This window comes from Nematolebias whitei, chromosome 7 (assembly GCF_014905685.2).
Source record: "Nematolebias whitei isolate Nwh7 chromosome 7, NemWhi1, whole genome shotgun sequence".
In the NCBI taxonomy this organism is placed as follows: Eukaryota; Metazoa; Chordata; class Actinopteri; order Cyprinodontiformes; family Rivulidae; genus Nematolebias; species Nematolebias whitei.
In genome coordinates this window covers 47,206,831-47,225,495 of record NC_056504.1, presented here as the reverse complement: position 1 = coordinate 47,225,495, position 18,665 = coordinate 47,206,831, and the positions used below count along the sequence as shown (strand labels likewise).

Here is an 18,665-nt window from a genome sequence, read left to right as displayed (position 1 = left end):
GTGGTAATTTCAACACGAGGATTTACTTCTTTGGACTGTATAGGCGAAGATTATTTAACTAGAATGGTAAACCTTTATTTCTACAGATTAGTCTCATTGAGCCTCGTGGACTCATTTTCAAGAGAGACCTGTTTTAATCAAAGAGCACAGATGAGGTACAGGCAACAGTAAATCATATAAAATGAAAAGTAAACAAAAGAAACGATATTAAAATCAAACAAAAAAAACAGCTACATTATGAAGCGACATCAAATACTAAAAGCAGGAACATGTCTGCATTGGTTTTTGCCATGAACTTAGCAAATGTTTGAAGCCACTTGGAGAAGTCAAGGTCAAGAGCTTCAGATCTTTTTTGCAAGATATTCCAGGAAACGGGAGCGGAGTAGGAGAAGGTCCGCAATGAGGGGACACTGCAGGTAATAATGTCCTGAGAGCGCACGCTGTAGCTACACTCACGCAGAGACATGTAGGAGGAGATGTATGAAGGCAGCAGACCAAGGTTAGGTTACTTTATTTATACCCAAGGGTAGATTTGGTTTGCAGTGGTACAAAGCATACGTCCATGCACACACACGCTGTACAAGCTAAGAACACCTCAAATAAACCATTCACAGATAATAGTGCTCAAGGCTCCACAGGTCAAAACAAAGTAGGACACAGAAGAGGAGAGTAAAAACTTTAAAAATCAACTAGTATAAAAAATATATTAAAATATCATTTTCATCATTGGATAAAAATCTGTTAAACCACTGAGAACATCGATGTCCGTTCAGTTTGTTCATTGCAGTAACAGCAGTAGGAACAAAGCTGTTTTTTAAAGTATCTTGTCGTACATTTAGAGGCTAAATAAAAACCTCCGACCGGAGGGAAGAAGCTGAAACTCCCTGTGAAGGGGGTGAAAACTTCTTTTAAAACAGAAGAAGCTATCTGCTGTACCTGGCTAATGTACAGAGATGTAACTGATTTTTGGATTCAAGAAGTGATTTAAAGATGAAAATGTACCAGTGGGAGAGTGTGCATCTAGTAAATGATGCCCAGTTAACCAGTGACTACAGGGTGCAGTGATGGGTACGCTATACCAGTTACGAATAGGCAGTGTCCAACATCTGCAGGGTTGTAGGAGCGTTCATGTAAATAATGGAGTAATTATTGGAAGGAAAGTCGCAGTTCCAAGGTGTTTCCTAGCATTCAGAGTTAAACAGGATCCATTTCTGAAAAAGAAACCCAGTTTAACTTTAAGTTTCTTCATTAAGTTTTCGACATGAGGATTAAAAGAGAGATGTGAATCGACCAAGACGCCCAAGTATTTTTAAGAATCGACAAACTCAATAGGAACACCATTCAAAGATAAAATAGAAGGAAGGACTTCCTGTTTGAAAGCAACATCCCTTTGGTTTTATCAGCATTTTGCTCAAGTTTGAGACGGAATGAATCCAATATGATGCCTAAACCCAAATAAATATACTTTTATATTTGGGGAAAAAAGTAAAAATTGCGTTGTTAATTTTATTTGAAAACTGTTAGTATTGTTCTGAACAATTATTTGTTTTACCAAAGTTAACACTTTCATCTAAACCAGTCTGCCTGTGCTGCTCTCATGAAATTTGGTTTAGATATTCAGTTTTCTTATTGATATTGATGACGTGTTAATTTATTACAATTTATTTACCGGACGTTTGTTTTTGGTTTCCCTTTATGCTTGAATTATTCTATGATTAGATTCAGGCAAAACAATTTTCTTGTTATGTTTAGATATTAAACTACTTGTTTGTTTGTTTGTTTTTTTGAAGAAAAGTCACTGATGTTTCACACAAAATGTCTGTCGGACTGTGAGCGCTTTATAAGTGAGGAATACTTTACAGATTACAGGTTTTGTCTTATTCTTACTGTCCTAATATCGTCAGTCAGTATTTATAAAAGCTGTTAGAAACAAGAATTATGGTAGTATTGGTGAACGCTCTTGGCCTAAATGACCTAAATTTAAATGACCTAAATTTAAACGACCTAAATGTCGACTGGCGTTTATAAACGGCACAGCAAACGAGATTAATACTCGGTTTAAAACGGGAATGATAATGACTGAGTGATACTGAGACACCTGGAGCTGTTTATAGAGTTAGCTGCAAACACTTTTCATACATTAGGTTGTAACAGCAGCTCTTTGCGTCTGTCAGTGTGGATAAAATGAACAATAAAAAAACAACAAAGCAGGTCATCCAGGGGGAATAAGCTGCTTAAGATTTACATTGAGAATAAAACAAAGTTTTTCTCTTAAATTTAGGTAGACTAGATACACTCTGTATTTGATTAAACTATGCATTCTCGTTTTTGATTGCTTAAAATATAGTTTCCTCAAATGATTGCAGTGGCCTTTAGGATGGCCAAAGCTTAATCTATAATGGCGGCCACCATTGACCACCCTCTGTCTCCGCCATTGCACCAGGTCATGGATGAAACCGCTCCCTCCACTCGCCAGGATCCGTCACTCTGCGTCGCTTCGGACAAGTTAAATCTACCTCTGTTCTTATAAACAGTGTAACTCCTACCCACTTCCACCAAAACCATTACGGTTTACTTGCATTCCCTGTTCAGTTCTAGTCCAGAAAAACACTCATCTTGAAAACTACAAACATTCTCTATTCAAACTCCTCAGTGACAGAGGACATTGACACAGATCACATAGTTTTAGTTGGTCTGGTTTGGTCTCCATAGCTCCACCGCCAGATCCTGGTGGAAACCATTTGTTTGAGTAAAATCAACTCTCTTAACCCACAGTACATGTTTTTAACGTGCACAGGTCCAGAGACTGATGGCTAACAGCTGGGCCGCGTGGTCCTGATGATCAATAACATGAAAGTTTAAGAAATAATAAAAAGTACTTGTCAAGTACAGGTTTGCCTGACTTGTTCAAGGTGTGGAAAGAATCGTGTTGTTAGTCTTGGAAAACGCATGTGCGATGCACGTGACCAGTACCTGTGGAGTATGAGCGGCTTCTCGTGTGAAAGGAGTTTAGGCTGTACTCGTAGCACAAGTGGTTAGCATGTGACGATCACTCCTGACTTGCAGTCAGTATAAAAGGAGGTCCTCAGTGAGTGGTATTGGTTTTCCTGTAAAAGCCAAACCAACATTGATTTGTGGCGCTCCACAACTTCTATCATCGGCCTAGCGAGGTCCAACACCATCAGTCATTGTGGCAGAAAGGCAACAGCCATTTTCTTCCTTTCTTACAACACTGCATGCCACAGATCAGTTCCTACCTACAGGGAGAGTTGCCTCATGTTGCACACAGGTCCATGCGCTGCCTGCCAGTAAAAAGTCCGATATGTTTCTGACTTATGGACCACACAAATAGCAGTGCTGAGGCACGCGAATCGTAAAATGACATCACTCATGTGTCTTACTTCCATCACAAAGCTCCCACGGGCCTGACTTGGATTGGGTATATAAAAAGCACTGGTTCCAAATGTGCCGCGTGCTTTCTTAATTTGCACGAGCAGGATCAAAGGCCTCCACTCTGCAAGTGATGTGCACGCCTCATCCACGGCGTGGCCATAAATGCTCAACGGAGCACTTACAGCAGGTTGTGAGCGAGCCTAAAGACTAGATGCTACAGCAGTGCTAGTTGTTTTTTATGTTTTTTGGTTTTAAATAAGGCACAAACTCAAAGTGCTTTGGTGAAAAGGACTTACCAAAGACACTTTGAGTTTTTTAAAGACTGTTGGTGGACGGTCTGAATCTCATTTGAATAACGATGCTAATTTAAAGGTGCACGCTTCTGATCCTTTCCACAAAAAGAACTTGTGCATTTAAAAAGCTGTTGCAACAAAACTCATGTGAAACTCACAGGTTGTAATTTATAGTGAAGAAAATCCATTTCCACGTTCAGATCATCACCCCCTCTATTGTGTGCAGAGTTGTAAAGTGGACACTCGGCCTCGTTGCAGTTTGTCCCACGTTCTCCTCTGAGGCCGCTGCCACTCCTTCATCAGCTTTCATTCGTTTGGCCTGAACGTTGTTGATCTAACTGTGGCCTGGAGTCTATTTTCAACAGCTGGACTGCTGGTTCAGCTGCACAGATAACGACAGCTGCGTCCTGATCTGGCAGGAAGAGTAATGCTCGAGTTATTAATCTTTATTTCACTGTTACAGCCTTTCTAATGGAGGGGAGTAATTCAGGAGTTCCAGCCTCTGGCTCGTTACAAACCGTTTGGGTTTTGTGTCCTCCCTACCCACAACTTTTACGATGATGGCCTCATTTTTACATGAGATACAACCGTATGTCGACGTTACGTTTTAAACTTTAGTGTTTTTTGTTGTTGTTTTTTTTTAATTAAAGTGTACAACAATCTGTGGTGGAGAAAGTACTTAGACGCCGTACTTAAATAACAGTACAAATAAACAGACAAAAATGTTCTCTAGTAAAAGTAGGAGTACCATATTAATGTTTTTACTGAAGTAAAAGTAAGTAAGTAGTTGCTTTTAAAAATACTTAAAGTATTAAAAGTAAAAGTACTTCCTGAATGTATTACATAATGCAATAGTCTACATATCTTTAAGTCTGCTTACCTTATGTATATTTTCTGTAATACGTTAATAGTGTTGTGTCATTTTAAGGAACAATGCTGCAGATAATACATGTTTTTATTGTGTTTACTCTGTGACACAGTTCACACTTGGACTTGTGATTCTGTGCGTCAGAACCTCATGGAGGACATGCAGAGTTAAATGCCATTGATCAAAATAAGAGAGGAACGATTCTACGTTTGAAAGTTTTTATTTAACACAAAACAAAATCAACGTCATTTTAACTGCGGTAAACACATTTAAGTAAAAGTTGTCTGCCTGAACAAAAGGAGCGTTAGACCGAACAAAGGAACAGGCTCTGGTCATTTCAACTCCAGTTTGTCATCAACTCTAGTAAAAATACTGTTTAAACCTTGTAATGGGTCAATATTGAACAATATTTTAACTTCCTGACACCATTTTCAAAACTTGGACCCGAGTGTCGAGACATCTGGAGACATTTTGTCTCCTGTCCTAACATCAAGAACTGACACATTTTAATACTGCAGCAAGAATTTCTTGTTCAAGTTCAGAAGAAGTTGGTTTTCAAAGTTTTTTGAGTCCAGTCCGACTCTTCTGGGAGAGAGAACGTGTCCTGCTGTACTGAACAGTCTTTCAATAGTCTTTCAATAGTCTTTCAATAGTCTTTTAATAGTCTTTTAATAAGGCCTTGGGTGGCGCGTGTTAGCGGCGCTGCGGGTGCGCCCAGCTCAATGATGTATGTTTTAATTCATTCATTCATTCAACCTTTATTTAAACTGGTTAGTCCCATTGAGCCACGAGGACTCATTTACAAGAGAGACCTGATTTTAACAAAGAGTGATGACAACTGTGCATAACGACAACAATAGACATTCACAAATGATTATTATTATTTTTTTAACAATTTAAAACAGTGTGATAATTAAAAGGAGAAAGAAACGTAGCGGAAAAAAAACAGCTAGGTTACAAGGCAATGTAGAAAATTGAGAACAGGAACATGTCTGCATTGGTTTTTATGTTGCTGTAATATCTTGTTATTAATATTTGATGCTATGATCTTATTTTGGTAAGCACTTTGACAACAGTTACTGTTTTAAATGTGCCATATAAATAAATGTGACTTGACTTTTATACAGTATACTAGAATATACATAAGTGGCCCAGCTCTTCTTGAAGGTGGGTCTAACGTTACCTGCACTTTGCAGTGATTCAATGGACCAACTCCCCTCTCACCATTGTTTACTTTCAAACTAACGAACAAATCAAAAAACCGCAACGTGATGGTAACTTGCAACGCATTATAGAAATGTAGTGTAGTAAAAAGTACATATACTTAATGTAAAATGTAGTGTAAAAGTCGAAAGTACCCACGTTTAACTCTACTTAAGTAAAGTACAGATACATGAAAGATGTACTTAACTACAGTAACAAAGTACTTGTACTTAGTTACATCCCACCACTGACAACAATATTGTAGATATTAGACGTTTGATTACATTTGTGAACGTTTTTATTGATTTAAACAAACTGTTCACTTTGCGTTGTTTAAAAATGGACATTTTCTTTTATTATTATTATGAAAGAACTGCCCTTGAAATAAGATTTACTTCATAATATTTTCTGAGGCTTGAGCTGTTAAATAGCAGGTAATGCGACTGCAGTGGACAGAACTTGGTTGTAGGAGAAGGCAAACTTTCACTCCCATCTTTTTTGGCAGATGGTTGATAAATGTTGCAATAAATCTCGTGCAGTACTTCAACAGGGAACTCCTTTAATCTCCAAATGTTCTGGGCTCTTCACAAAGAATCTGGTGTTTTTTCTCTCATGTGCCTCCCAAACATGATTTCCTGATGGAACTGTTCGTTTCACTTCTATTGTGAGTTTGGCTCTTGTGGAGCACATTACGGTATCTGATCAGGGTTTCATGGGATTACGAGCTTTTTATCCAGCTCCATTGGCTGCAGTAAAGGGTCGTTTTAAAGAAACAATTTAACGTGGATTATGTTTCAAAAAATATTTATTTGACCTTTTTATTTTATCAGGTGAAATGTTTGGGAACAAGTTCTCATTTAAAAACGTGACTTGGAAAAACAAAACAGTTGTGGAAAATCTGATAAAAATAAATATGTGGATAGCAATACATAACGCAACATGTGGTACATACTGGGAACATACCTGCTACCTATCTGGACCATAATGGGTATATACCTGGGTATTAACCAGGTAAGCATCATTGATTAACTCTTGTGTGCGATCAATATTTATTAAACAAACTGAAAGCTACCAGATAAATATTTAAACCAGGCTCTGAAAACTTCTTCATTCCCAACGTTTCTGTAAGATTCTGCTGCTTCCTTAGATAACTTTTATAATGTGAAAGCTGTTGTACTGCACCGAGACGACATCTGTTGTGATTTGGCGCTATACAAATACATTGAATTGAATTGAACCAGAACCATTTGTGCATTTTGTAATACGATTTAAATCTTGACTGAATGCCTGTATGGGATCAAACTCTTGATTATAAATGACATCCTAAAGGGAATTAAAAATAAAGGCATATTTGTGATCGTCGATGTGACTATTTTATCAAAACGGCAAACTCAAAGCAGTATGAGATGAATTTTCTGAGACTTCTAGAAGAACATTTGTCAGTCTGAAGTCATGTGACCCGTGTTAAATGAGTAATGGACGTTCTTTTCTTTCAGCCATTTGGAGAGCAAAGTTCAGATGTTGGAGTCTCAGCAGAGAGGAGAGCTGGAGGACATGAGAGTGGAGAAGAACAGACTGCAGGTACAGTTACTGGACATCTGGGTGTTATTAACGTGCAGAAACATCACCGGCAGGAGACTGTTTGGATAGGCGTCTGAGTTTATAATAAAATTAATCTTGTCAGGACTGACAGGGGCAGGTTTCATGTTCATTAGATCATGCATCAGTCAAGTTTTTGAGCCTTGAAGGTCATTTTATGTCTGTAAACTCAAACTTTCCATGTAGACGGATGAAGATTGACAAAATACTGGCTAAATGTATAATCTAGTGATTCTAAGAATAATAAAAAAAACTTTATCCATGCAAAAATATAAATATAAAATGTTATTTGCTTAATTACGACTCAATCTCTACTTCCGCGTAAGGTGTGCACAAGCTGCACATGCAGACGTCTCAGTCCACAGGGAAGAAACACGAGCGAATGTTTTCTCTCGCAGTCGGTGGTCAGGACTCAGATGGTGGCGATCGAGTCTTTAGAGCGGCAGCTGAAAGTCGCCACCAGCAACAACACGGCTCTGCAGAAGCAGCAGGCTCAGCTCATGGAGTCTGTCCACACACTCATCAACATGGTGGCCACCACTACAGGTACACCCACTCCCTTCAGTTAAAGCTCAGTATCTCTTGCTGCGTTGTATTTCATCACGTGCTTGCTGACAGGGTCACCTCCTCGGAGCCAGATGTGGAAGGACTGTGCAGATGCTTACAAAGACGGTCACTCTGTCAGCGGCGTTTATCACGTCTACATCGAGAACAGGACTGAACCTGTGCAGGTAACCTCTGACCACAAATTACAGCTAAACGTGAGTCTTCATCCAGGACCTGATAACGCTCTTAGTGTTTACATTATTTTAAAAGTATGTGGAAACTACTGTCTGTAATCAGCGCGCAAGTAAACACTAATGACTCGGTGGAGAAAAGAGGAAAAAAGGCACATTTTTGTGTTTTTTAATACTTTTCAGTTATTGTTTTAGTAAGTAAAGTTTATTTTTAAAGCCCCATTTTCAAATTAAAACCACAAAATTCTTCACAATAAAATGTGATGCAATAAAAAAAATACATTGACCTGGATTAATAGTCTTTGATGCAAAAATGCAATGAAACTCAGCACAGATTGACTTTACATCAACTCAACTTTATTTTGGTAAATTTAAAAACATTACAAAAAATGAAAACCATACAAAATGGTAAATCAATCATTTCCTAACAAAGAAATGGGCTGAAGCCAAGGATTATATGTTGAATATGTCTTAATATGTTGAAAAATGAATACCTGAGTGGTTAAAGTTAAGTCAAGCAGAACAGAAGTTTAAAAAAACTGTAGCTAACAGCTGAAACCAGAGAAACTGTCCATAAAGTTTTAGATTAAAACAGTAGTTGAAGTTTGAAATCAGCTAAACAGCAGCTACACGCAAAACTCTGAAAAAAGGAGCCACAAACTCAAATCAGCAAAATCAAGGTTCTTTATTGTGTCACATGTGGTACATGAGGTGGAACAAAATTATGTACCCAAGGTCCCAGTTACACCAAAGAAAAGCAAAAATATAAAGTATAAAATAAGAACAGTATACAGGAGCTAAGATATGTGCTAAAAATAATAATGTAATTAATACGGTGTATTAAACAGCAGCCTGAACATGAGTCTGATTAGTATGAGTAGAGCAGCTTATGGGTAAGAAATCAGCAGCATCACTGTTTAAAGCTAAAGTGAGCAAAACTGTGTCTAAAATTTAAACTTGGCTAAACAATAACGAAAGGGCAAAGAGTAGCTCCATTTTAACTAAGACGCAAAACGGTATGTAAAAACTAAAAGTGGTAAATCAGGAGCTCAAAGCTAACTGTAGTTTTACACTAAACATATCAAAACTGACTCTGGTTTCCTCCCACAGACCAAAAACATGCATGTTGGGTTGATTGGTAACTCTAAATTGTCTCCAGGTGTGAATGAGAGTGAATGGTTGTTTGTCTCTCTGTGTCCCTGTGATGGACTGGAGACCTGTCCAGAGTGTCCCCCACCAATCGCACAGTGACTGCTGGATATGGGCACCAGTGACCAGTGACCAGTGACCCTTGTGACTTGAAAAGGAAGAAGCGGGTAAATAATGGATGGATGGATGTCAAAACTGTAACTAAAAGCTTAAATTTAGCAAAAAGTTCAAACAAAAACTTTAATTTTTATGTGTAGGACATTTCAATTCCACTAGTCACTTGAATCTTATGAACAGTTTCAATTATTACACAAAAGTATTATAGCTCATTTAGTTATGGTGGTTTTTATGGTGTTTAAACTTAACAAAGCAGTCAACAGCAGCTGATTATCCATGCTGCTGATCTCATGCTGCTGATTATCCATGCTGCTGATCTCATGCTGCTGATCTCATGCTGCTGAATTCTTTCATACCCATCTACTCACAACAGACTCATGTTCGAGCTGCTGTTTAATATACCTTAATATTTTACATTATTAGTGTTTAGTGTATATCTTAGATCTTTTAACGTATCATTTAGCTTTTATCTTAGCATCCTTGTTTACTGTTTCTTTTTATACTTTATATTTTTGCTAACTGGGACCCTGAGCACAAAATGTTGCTCCACCTCATGTGTCACATGTGATGCGAATGACAATAAATGAACTTGAACATGGTCTCCCACGTTGACGACAGTGATTTGTGTTTGTCCTCCTGAAGGTGTACTGTGACATGGAGACGAGCGGCGGGGGCTGGACGGTCTTCCAGCGACGCTTCAACGGCAGTGTGGATTTCCAGAGGAGCTGGAAGGAGTACAAGATGGTCAGCGCGCCTCAGAATCAGAGCAATTAGTTACAGTGAAGTTTAAAACCAAAGGTTCGGTCAGATCTGGTCTTCATCACAACTCAAACTGTGCTTTTTTCTTCTCTCAGGGTTTTGGGGACGTGCAGGGGGAGCACTGGTTGGGTAATGAAGTCTTATACCTGCTGACCAGTCAGGGCCAGTACTCTCTGAGAGTGGAGCTGAGGGACTGGGAGGGAACCGCTGCATACTCCCAGTACGACCGTTTTACACTGACCAGTGAGAGGCAGCACTATAGGTAACACACACACACTACACACAATGTACACACTAAGACAAACTGAAGAACTGCATTTTGCCTGAAGTATCAATATTCACAATAGTTTTTTTTAATATACTGTATTTACTGGTACCTGGATGAAGATAATAAATATTGACAGTAAACCTCGGTGACAATACACAGTACAGCCGGGTACGTATCTAATACTTGGGAAGATACCCAATGGTAGGTACCAGTTACATACTTGGTACAAATCTGGTACTCTCCTGGTACCTTCCTGGTACGTACTAGGTACCTGCCTGGTACTTACCAGATACATATGCATACTTTCCTGCTACTTATGGGCCTGTAAAGGTTCTGTACCTGCTACTTACTAGTACATACCCAGAACATGCCTTGCACATAATCATATACTTGTGTGGTATGTACAAAGTACCTACCTAGTATGTGCAAAGAGACCTACTACTAACCAGGTACTTACTTGCTACTTGCCAGGTGCATACTGGGTACGCAATAGGTATTTAGAGGTTATGTAACATCGCATACCACCTGGTATGTGTTGTGTACTTGCCTGGTACGTACCAGGTATGTAAGTGATATGTACCAATATGTACAGCCTAATATGTACCAGGAAAGCACCAGGTATGTACCCGGAACAGTACAGTGTAACTATCTTTTACTTACTGGGTACACAGAGGTTGTATGTACCCTATAAGTGCCATACCTGTACATAAAGGGCTGTATTATGTATTGTTACACAACTGATTTAAAGTAATCTGAAATATCGCTCAGATCTTTGTAGTCCAATACAATACTTGTAAAATACTGTTTATTCTGTAAATACAAAATGTTTTATATGTATTTGTTAAAAATAATCATTGTGTATAAAAAAAAAATGTTGCTTAATTTTCCTCCAAGAAACAGAACCAACCCTTAAGAGTTCTGTTAGACACAGTTTTAAGACTTTTTTTAATTTGAGGACATTTAACTTTGTAAGAATGCAACAAAATGATAAAAAGATGGAAGAATGTTCCAAACCGTGAGACTCTGCGTGCTCTAACAATAAAAGAAAAAGTTAAACGATTAAAGCAGTACCAGTTCTCACCAGCTCATCGTTTCACATATTTAGCAGGTTTTTTTTGTTTGCTACTTGAAATATTTACCACAAACCACTAAACTGAAAGGTTAACAGTCAAAGTTCACCTTGAATCGGTTTATCTAAAGTTCTGGTCTGAGTTTCAACCAGAATGTTGGTCATTTTCTTCTGACGCCTCAAACCAGAAACAGAATCACATTTTTTGTCCCGTTTCTTCGCTGCAGACTGGATAAATTGAAGGCGTCCTCATCGGTCTCAATTAAAATGAAATATTCCCTCAGACAGCTGCAGTGTTTCTGTCAGAGTCTTCACCAACACCAGGAAGGTGGAGCACATTCCTCCACCTCTCTAATTACTGCGCCGGCTCCCTGAGTGTCAAAGGGGACGTTTTAAAATCCTATTGTTCATTTAAAAAGCACCAAATGACTTCAGGCATAAATTCATCTCTGATTTACTGGTAGATTACAAAACATCCTGGTTCTGTCAGACCGTCTGAAGGACAAAGCAGTTAGTGTGGAGCCAACTGCAGATTTTATCCTCTCTGTTTGAGGAACACCTGAGGTCTGCAGAGCCGCGCCACTAAAACCGACGCGGTAACATTTTTCTGATCAATAGTTTTTGTTCTCATTTAAATGCTTAATATTGTTCTTGTTTATCGCTGAATCAGCATTCTCACTGTTTTCCTGTTTAGATTTTCCTCTGCATGTTTTTTTATATCCATGTGTTTAAACCATTCATGCATCAAAATGTTTAAATTTCAACAAAACAAGACAAAAAACGTGAATAAAAAGGAAATATTTCCACCAAAATATTCTGTAAACAAAACAAAAATATGCTCAAAGGGAGCAGGAAGATGCAACGGCTTATCCAGTCCTGTCCCTAACTTTACATACAGATTCTGAATTCACTATAAATACCCATACATGCATTGATACTTGCAACGTACTGTATACATGCACATACATTAATATACCTGCAGATACACATTTACTTTATATCATACAGATCAAAGCTTAATGTGCAAACACAGATTAGTTAATTAGTTAATGTTTAGTTTATTCAAGACATTTTGGCAGTAAATTTTGTCTTTTGTAATATTTAAACTTAAGCTCATTTCTTTATTTTCACAATTTTTCGAACTGAAATCAGATTCTGTTCAAATCTTTAAAAAAAAAACTTACTTTATAAGTTTACCATTAAATTATAATTATAATTTACCCCTTTTTGGGTCTCCATCTCGTCCTCTTTGTCTTTTTCTTTCACTGTTTTTGTTTCATTGTGTGTTTTTGGTGTCTCTCTGCATCTTTTTTGACTCCATAACCATCATTTTTGTTATTTATGCATCCTTTTCCACTGTAAGACACAACAGGTGGACTTTATTAAAAAAATTATGCAAACTCGTTGCCTCAAAATTTTCAATTTTAATGAGTTTTTTCCATTTTGTGTTCCAACTGACTTTTTATCCACCTTCTTCTCCTTTTTGCACCTTTTGTTTCATAATGCTACATTTCATTTTCTTGTGTCCTTATTGTCTTGTTCTACTCTTTGTTTCTTTTTTTGTTTCCTTTTGTCACTTATTATATTTATTGTCATTATTATGTTATTTGTCAGCCATTAAACTCATCTGAACGTCACTCATTTTCAACTTCAACAGCAAAGTTTTACAGCAGCTATCTGCATGTTCTGCATTTTCACCCCCCCCCCCCCAAAAAAAAAGAAAGAAAAACAATTTCTATAGGTTAAAATGCTTTAAACATGCTGTCCATGATAAGACGATTTTAAATTATGTGGAAAAAGTAAATTTTAAATCAGTTGTAAATGTAGAGCCAATGAATATTCTCTGAAAGTTTCATTAAAATCTGTTCAGTGGTTTATTGGATATTTTGCTAACAGACAAACAGGGTTGACTGCAAGAGTCATTGCTAAAGTTTTAATCAAAGATCTTACATAATGAGTGGTACTTGGACTATGTGTTTTGACTGACTCTCAGCTACTTCCACAGCACATTTTAGCTCAATATCTATAAAATTGACTAACTATAACAATTTTTTTGTGTTTTTAAAGTCAGGTGGCTGCAGCAGCCATCTTGAATTGGACTGACTCATAAATGTAATCAGTTAAAGACGTACATTAATTTAATATTTCCTGCAGTTTTCATTTAAATGTATCCAGTGATTTTTATTTTCTGTGGTCTTTGGGCAGTAAATTAGCTCATCAACACGTTTCCATCACTGACATTTGAACTCTTATACGTGTCTGAAAAAAATAAAAAAATAAACGGTGCACTTGTTGCAACAGATTAGATCCATCGTCTCATCTTCTTTCACTCAGGTTGTATCTGAGAGGCTACAGCGGTACGGCCGGCAGGCAGAGCAGCCTGATCACACACGGAGCCGGCTTCAGCACCCGAGATCACGACAACGACAACTGCGATCACTGCAAGTGTGCCCTGATGCTCACTGGAGGTGAGGGAAACATCTACTTTTACATTCCTGTAGGGAGTGCGTGCAAAGAAAGCAGGATCCTGCAGCCGTTACTACTTTGCCTTCTTGGCTTCAGGTTTTTTTGGTGCCAGTCTGTTGGACTGTGGGCTTCTTGTTCTTCTACCGCCTTCTTTACCGGTGCCTTCTGAATCAGAATCAGGATCAGAATAAGCTTTATTATCATGGCACCGAAGTACAGCGAGATTATATTCTGTACAGTCGTCTGAAAGTTGGGCGGTGCGCGGCCCCATATTCTTTAGATTGAAAAGGGGAAAGGCCATGAGGATAGTGGTATTAAAAAAAAGATCTCTTCACACCTTGTCCTTGTCAGGATACTATTTAAGAAATCAAAACTCTACCAGCAAGCACATTTATAGACACATTATGCATTTGATGACAAGAAGGTGAGATTTGTTCATGAAGCACTTCCAGATATCACCATAGTCCTGATAAGATGTTAATGTGTCAGCTGGTACAGCTCTTGGGGGACTTCTTGACTACCTTTGGCTTCTTATCAGTGGGTTTTTTGGCTTTAGCGTGGGCTTTCTTCACCACCTTCTTGGCCAGTTTAGCAGCTGCAGGCTCCCCTTGTCCATCCATCCATTTTCTTCCACTTATCTGGGGTCGGGTCACGGGAGGTAGCAGCCTAGTAGGGAGGCCCAGGCTTCCCTCTCCCCAGCCACTTGGGTCAGTTCCTCCGGGGGAATCCTGAGGCATTCCCAGGCCAGCCAAGAAACATAGTCCCTCCAACGTGTCCTGGGTCTTCCTCTGGGCCTCCTCCCGGTGGGACGTGTCCGGAACACCTCACCAGGGAAGTGTCCAGGAGGCATCATAACCAGATGCCCGAGCCACCTCAACTGGCTCCTCTCGACGTGGAGAAGCAGCGGCTCTACTCTGAGTCCCTCCTGGATGATCGAGCTTCTCACCCTGTCTCTAAGGGAGAACCCAGACACCCTGTGGAGGAAACCCATTTCGGCCGCTTGTATCCGAGATCTCATTCTTTCGGTCACAACCCAAAGCTCATGACCATAGATGAGGGTATGGAATGTAGATCGATCGGTAAATTGAGAGCTTCGCCTTTTGACTCAGCTCTCTCTTCACCTCGACAGACCTGTACAGCGCCCGCTTCACTGCAGACGCTGCACCTATCCGCCTATCGATCTCACGCTCCATTTTTCCCTCATTCGTGAACAAAACCCCAAGATACTTGAACTCCTCCACTTGGGGTAGGACCTCCTCTCTGACCTGGAGAGGGCACTCTACCTTTTTCAGGCTCAAGACCATGGCCTCGGATTTGGAGGAACTGATCTTCATTCCGGCCGTGTCGCACTCGGCTACGAACCGCTCCAGCGAAAGCTGTAGATCACGATCGGATGAAGCCAACAGGACCACATCGTCTGCAAAAAGCAAAGACGCAATCCTAAGGCCACCAAAACGGATCCATTCAACACTTTGGTTGCACCTACCACCTTGTGCATGTGCATATTGTCTTTTTCCAAATTTGTGTATTCTGCTTCTTTTATGAATTATTTCATGTGTTTTTTATGTATAATTAGAACATGTTACTGGATGCCTCAAATTTCCCCCTGGGATTAATAAAGTATCTCTCTATGTATCTATTCCTGACATAAAAAAAATAACAAGTTTAAGAGCCAAATAGAAGATTTAAATGGGATTTTTTGGTGGAACCAGAATGATAACAGTGAAATTTATCTAATAAGTTCATTAAACTCTCATCAGACTGTATCTCCCTGTCATATATCAGTGTACATATAAAAATACTTTTTAGAATAAATATTTTTAAGGACAGAATTAAGAGGTATTTCCCTCAAAGCTGTGGTCTGTCAAACATCTGTCTCCGTCACCCTTCGGTGCTCTTTTACCTTGAGCCGGTGCCAACACAAACAGCTCCTCGGTTCTCCTCAGCCGCCCCTCCATAGCTTCTAATCGCAGATTAACGTAATCGTTTGGACAAAACCCTCCAGATCTCAAAGGAACAGACTCCAGTGGTGACCATTAGTCAGCGAGTCATTTAAATCACGGCAGGTTACGGACAAAGTCACGGTAATAAAATAAAAGGAGTGAGTGAAAGAAATGAATAAAAAAGATAAATACAAACTTTTTTTTTACTTTTCCCCTAAAGGCACAAATAAAATCAAGCCTAACAATGAAAATTGGACCCAAATTTGAAAATAATGAGCTTCAATCAGAAAATTGTTTAGAAATTTGTGTTTCAGACACGTGTCGTGAAGTTACGGCTCCCTCTGAATCCCTCCGTCCACGTTTGACCTATTTTTATAAGTCGCCATTAAACTATTTGTGGTGTTTGTGTAGATTTATAATTGTTTGCAGGGGTAGACATAACATTATTGCACATTTTAAGAATGTATAAACAAGCGCCAGATGTCACGACGTGAAACGAGTAGTTTTTTCTCCTCTTCCATTTCAACAAGTTTTACAGAAAAAGGCTGTTTTCTGTTTAAAAATCAAAGGTCAAATGAACAAGTTTTTAAACAAACTATGATTCTGTTTTTCATAAGCCGTGTTTTGTGATCATGGAAGCCATTTATTACATATTAAGAGTTTTGCGCAGGTAAAACCAGAAGCAGGGTAGTTTCATGAGGTCATGCGTCACCGATTTTTATTACCTGTTTTTTTTTTTACAACAAATAAGCAGTTTTTATTTTATCTTTTAAAAGTCTTAGTAGACTGAACTTTAACAATTAATAGAAAACATACTTACTGTATTTATTTGACCGAACAGCTTAAAGTCCAAGTGTTCCTTGTAAGAACGCATATCGCACATCACCTTTCATGTCAGAGTTTTAAATGAAAATGATCTCATGACGAAATAAATCAATATATCGCTACTTAGTGCAAAGTTAGTGAACGATGTGTGATCCCATGAGGCGTGTTAGACGTATTTTACTCAGTGCTCACTACAACCACAAGATGTTTTAGGTCAATATTTGTCAAATGGGCTGAATTATATTCATTCTTCTGTTTTCTGAGGTCAGCCGGCTGTAGTGGTCATCTTTAATTGACTCCAAGCTTTAATCCATCCATCCATCATCTTCCTCTTGTTCCTTAGTCAGGTCTTGGGGGCAGCAGCTTGAGCAGGGAGGTCCAAACATCTCTTTCTACAGCCACCTCTTCCAGCTCTTCTGGGAGGAGCCCCAAGGCCTTCCCAGGCCAAAAAGAGACTTTTAGTCTCTCCAGCATGTCCTGGGTCTTCCTCGCAGTCTCCCCCCAGTTGGACATGCCTGAAGCACCTCCCTAGGGAGGCGCCCAGGGTCCATCCTTACCAGATGCCCAAACCACCTCAACTGGCTCCATTTGATGTGGAGGAGCAGCGATTCTACTCCGAGTCTCTCCTGATAACTGAACTTCTCACCCTATCTCTAAGGGAGAGTCCAGCTACCCTGTGGAGGAAACTTGTTTCAACCTCCTGTATCCACATTCTCATTCTTTTGGTCACTACCCAGAGCTCATGACCATAGGTGAGGGTAGGAACGTAGACTGACCAGTAAACGGAGAGCTTTGTCTTACAGCTCAGCTTTCTCTTCACCACAACGGACCGGCACAGAGTCTGCAATACTGCTGGCGCTGCACCAATCCGTCTGTCAGTCTCACGCTCCATTCTTCCCTCGCTCGTAAGCAAAACCCCAAGATACTTGAACTCCTCCACTTGAGGCAGAACCTCACCCTCGACCTGAAGAGAGCAATCCACCCTTTTCCTTTTTTCTTTAAAAGTTTAATTTAATCCAACAATTACTTTATGAAAGTTTTCTTTAAACCCTTCCAGTGTTTAGAGCGTGTGCTGGGGATAAGTCTCAGCTACTGCCACATCGACTTTTAGCTCAGTGCCAGTGAAAATGTCTAATGTAACCATAGTTGTGTTAGGCAAAGAGGATTGGCTGTGGCGGCCATCTTGAATGGGCATTACTCCAAAACTTAATCAGCTGTAGGGTTTTACTTTCCGAGAGTTTTGTTCAAACGTGTTTGCTAGTTCATGAAATATTTTGCGACACAGACAAATGAACGCACACAGACCCCATCAAAGACATCACCACTCTGCCACTGGCTTTGGAGACAAACGATAATGAAACGACAACAAACGTCAGAGTAAAGTCCAGGATTTCATCTTCTCTTTGGACATTTGAACTTTGAAAGATGAGGCATAAAACGCTTCGGTTCTGCCAAATACGAATTACTCTAAATTGCAACAAATTGCTCTTAAGTGTTCATTAGACCAGGGTGGTCCCCAATTAGTGGTTACAATTAAGTTCTCCTGTTTTATGTCTTCTTTATCCCGGTTTCTTATTTTTCTTCGTCCAGGTTGGTGGTTTGACGCCTGCGGTTTCTCCAACCTGAACGGGATCTACTACCCAGTCGGCCACAACATCAGGAAGCTCAACGGCATCAAGTGGCACCACTTCAGAGGCCCCAGCTACTCCCTGCACTCCACCTCCATGATGGTCCGACCGTACGACTTCTAATACCCGTCCGTCTCTAAGGCTCGACTTCTGACATCAAGCCTTCAGCTCTCACTGCTTGTTCTTCAGCTGAAACAACTTCCTGATAATCTCCAAACTGTAGGACGGCTCCTCAGCCTCCACCTCAGGAGGTCCTCTGGATCCAACGCGGTGCAGAACTCAGTCTCGTCTGAATCATGAGCACCAGCAGACCCACCATCAACGTGTTGCAGAGTAAAGACCTGCCAG

General features: G+C 39.5%; 1 protein-coding gene across 1 annotated transcript in view; it reads left to right on the top strand.

Annotated features, from left to right (window-relative positions):
- angpt4 (angiopoietin 4) overlaps nucleotides 1-18,440 on the top strand; it is a 97,729-nt gene extending 79,289 nt beyond the window's left edge. The window contains exons 4-10 of the mRNA XM_037679691.1: nucleotides 7,254-7,338; nucleotides 7,755-7,902; nucleotides 7,975-8,087; nucleotides 10,002-10,103; nucleotides 10,214-10,380; nucleotides 13,790-13,923; nucleotides 18,280-18,440. Coding sequence (XP_037535619.1) covers nucleotides 7,254-7,338; nucleotides 7,755-7,902; nucleotides 7,975-8,087; nucleotides 10,002-10,103; nucleotides 10,214-10,380; nucleotides 13,790-13,923; nucleotides 18,280-18,440 — 910 coding nt within the window. The remainder of the gene's footprint in view (nucleotides 1-7,253; nucleotides 7,339-7,754; nucleotides 7,903-7,974; nucleotides 8,088-10,001; nucleotides 10,104-10,213; nucleotides 10,381-13,789; nucleotides 13,924-18,279) is intronic.
- The last annotated feature ends 225 nt before the right edge of the window (nucleotides 18,441-18,665 follow it).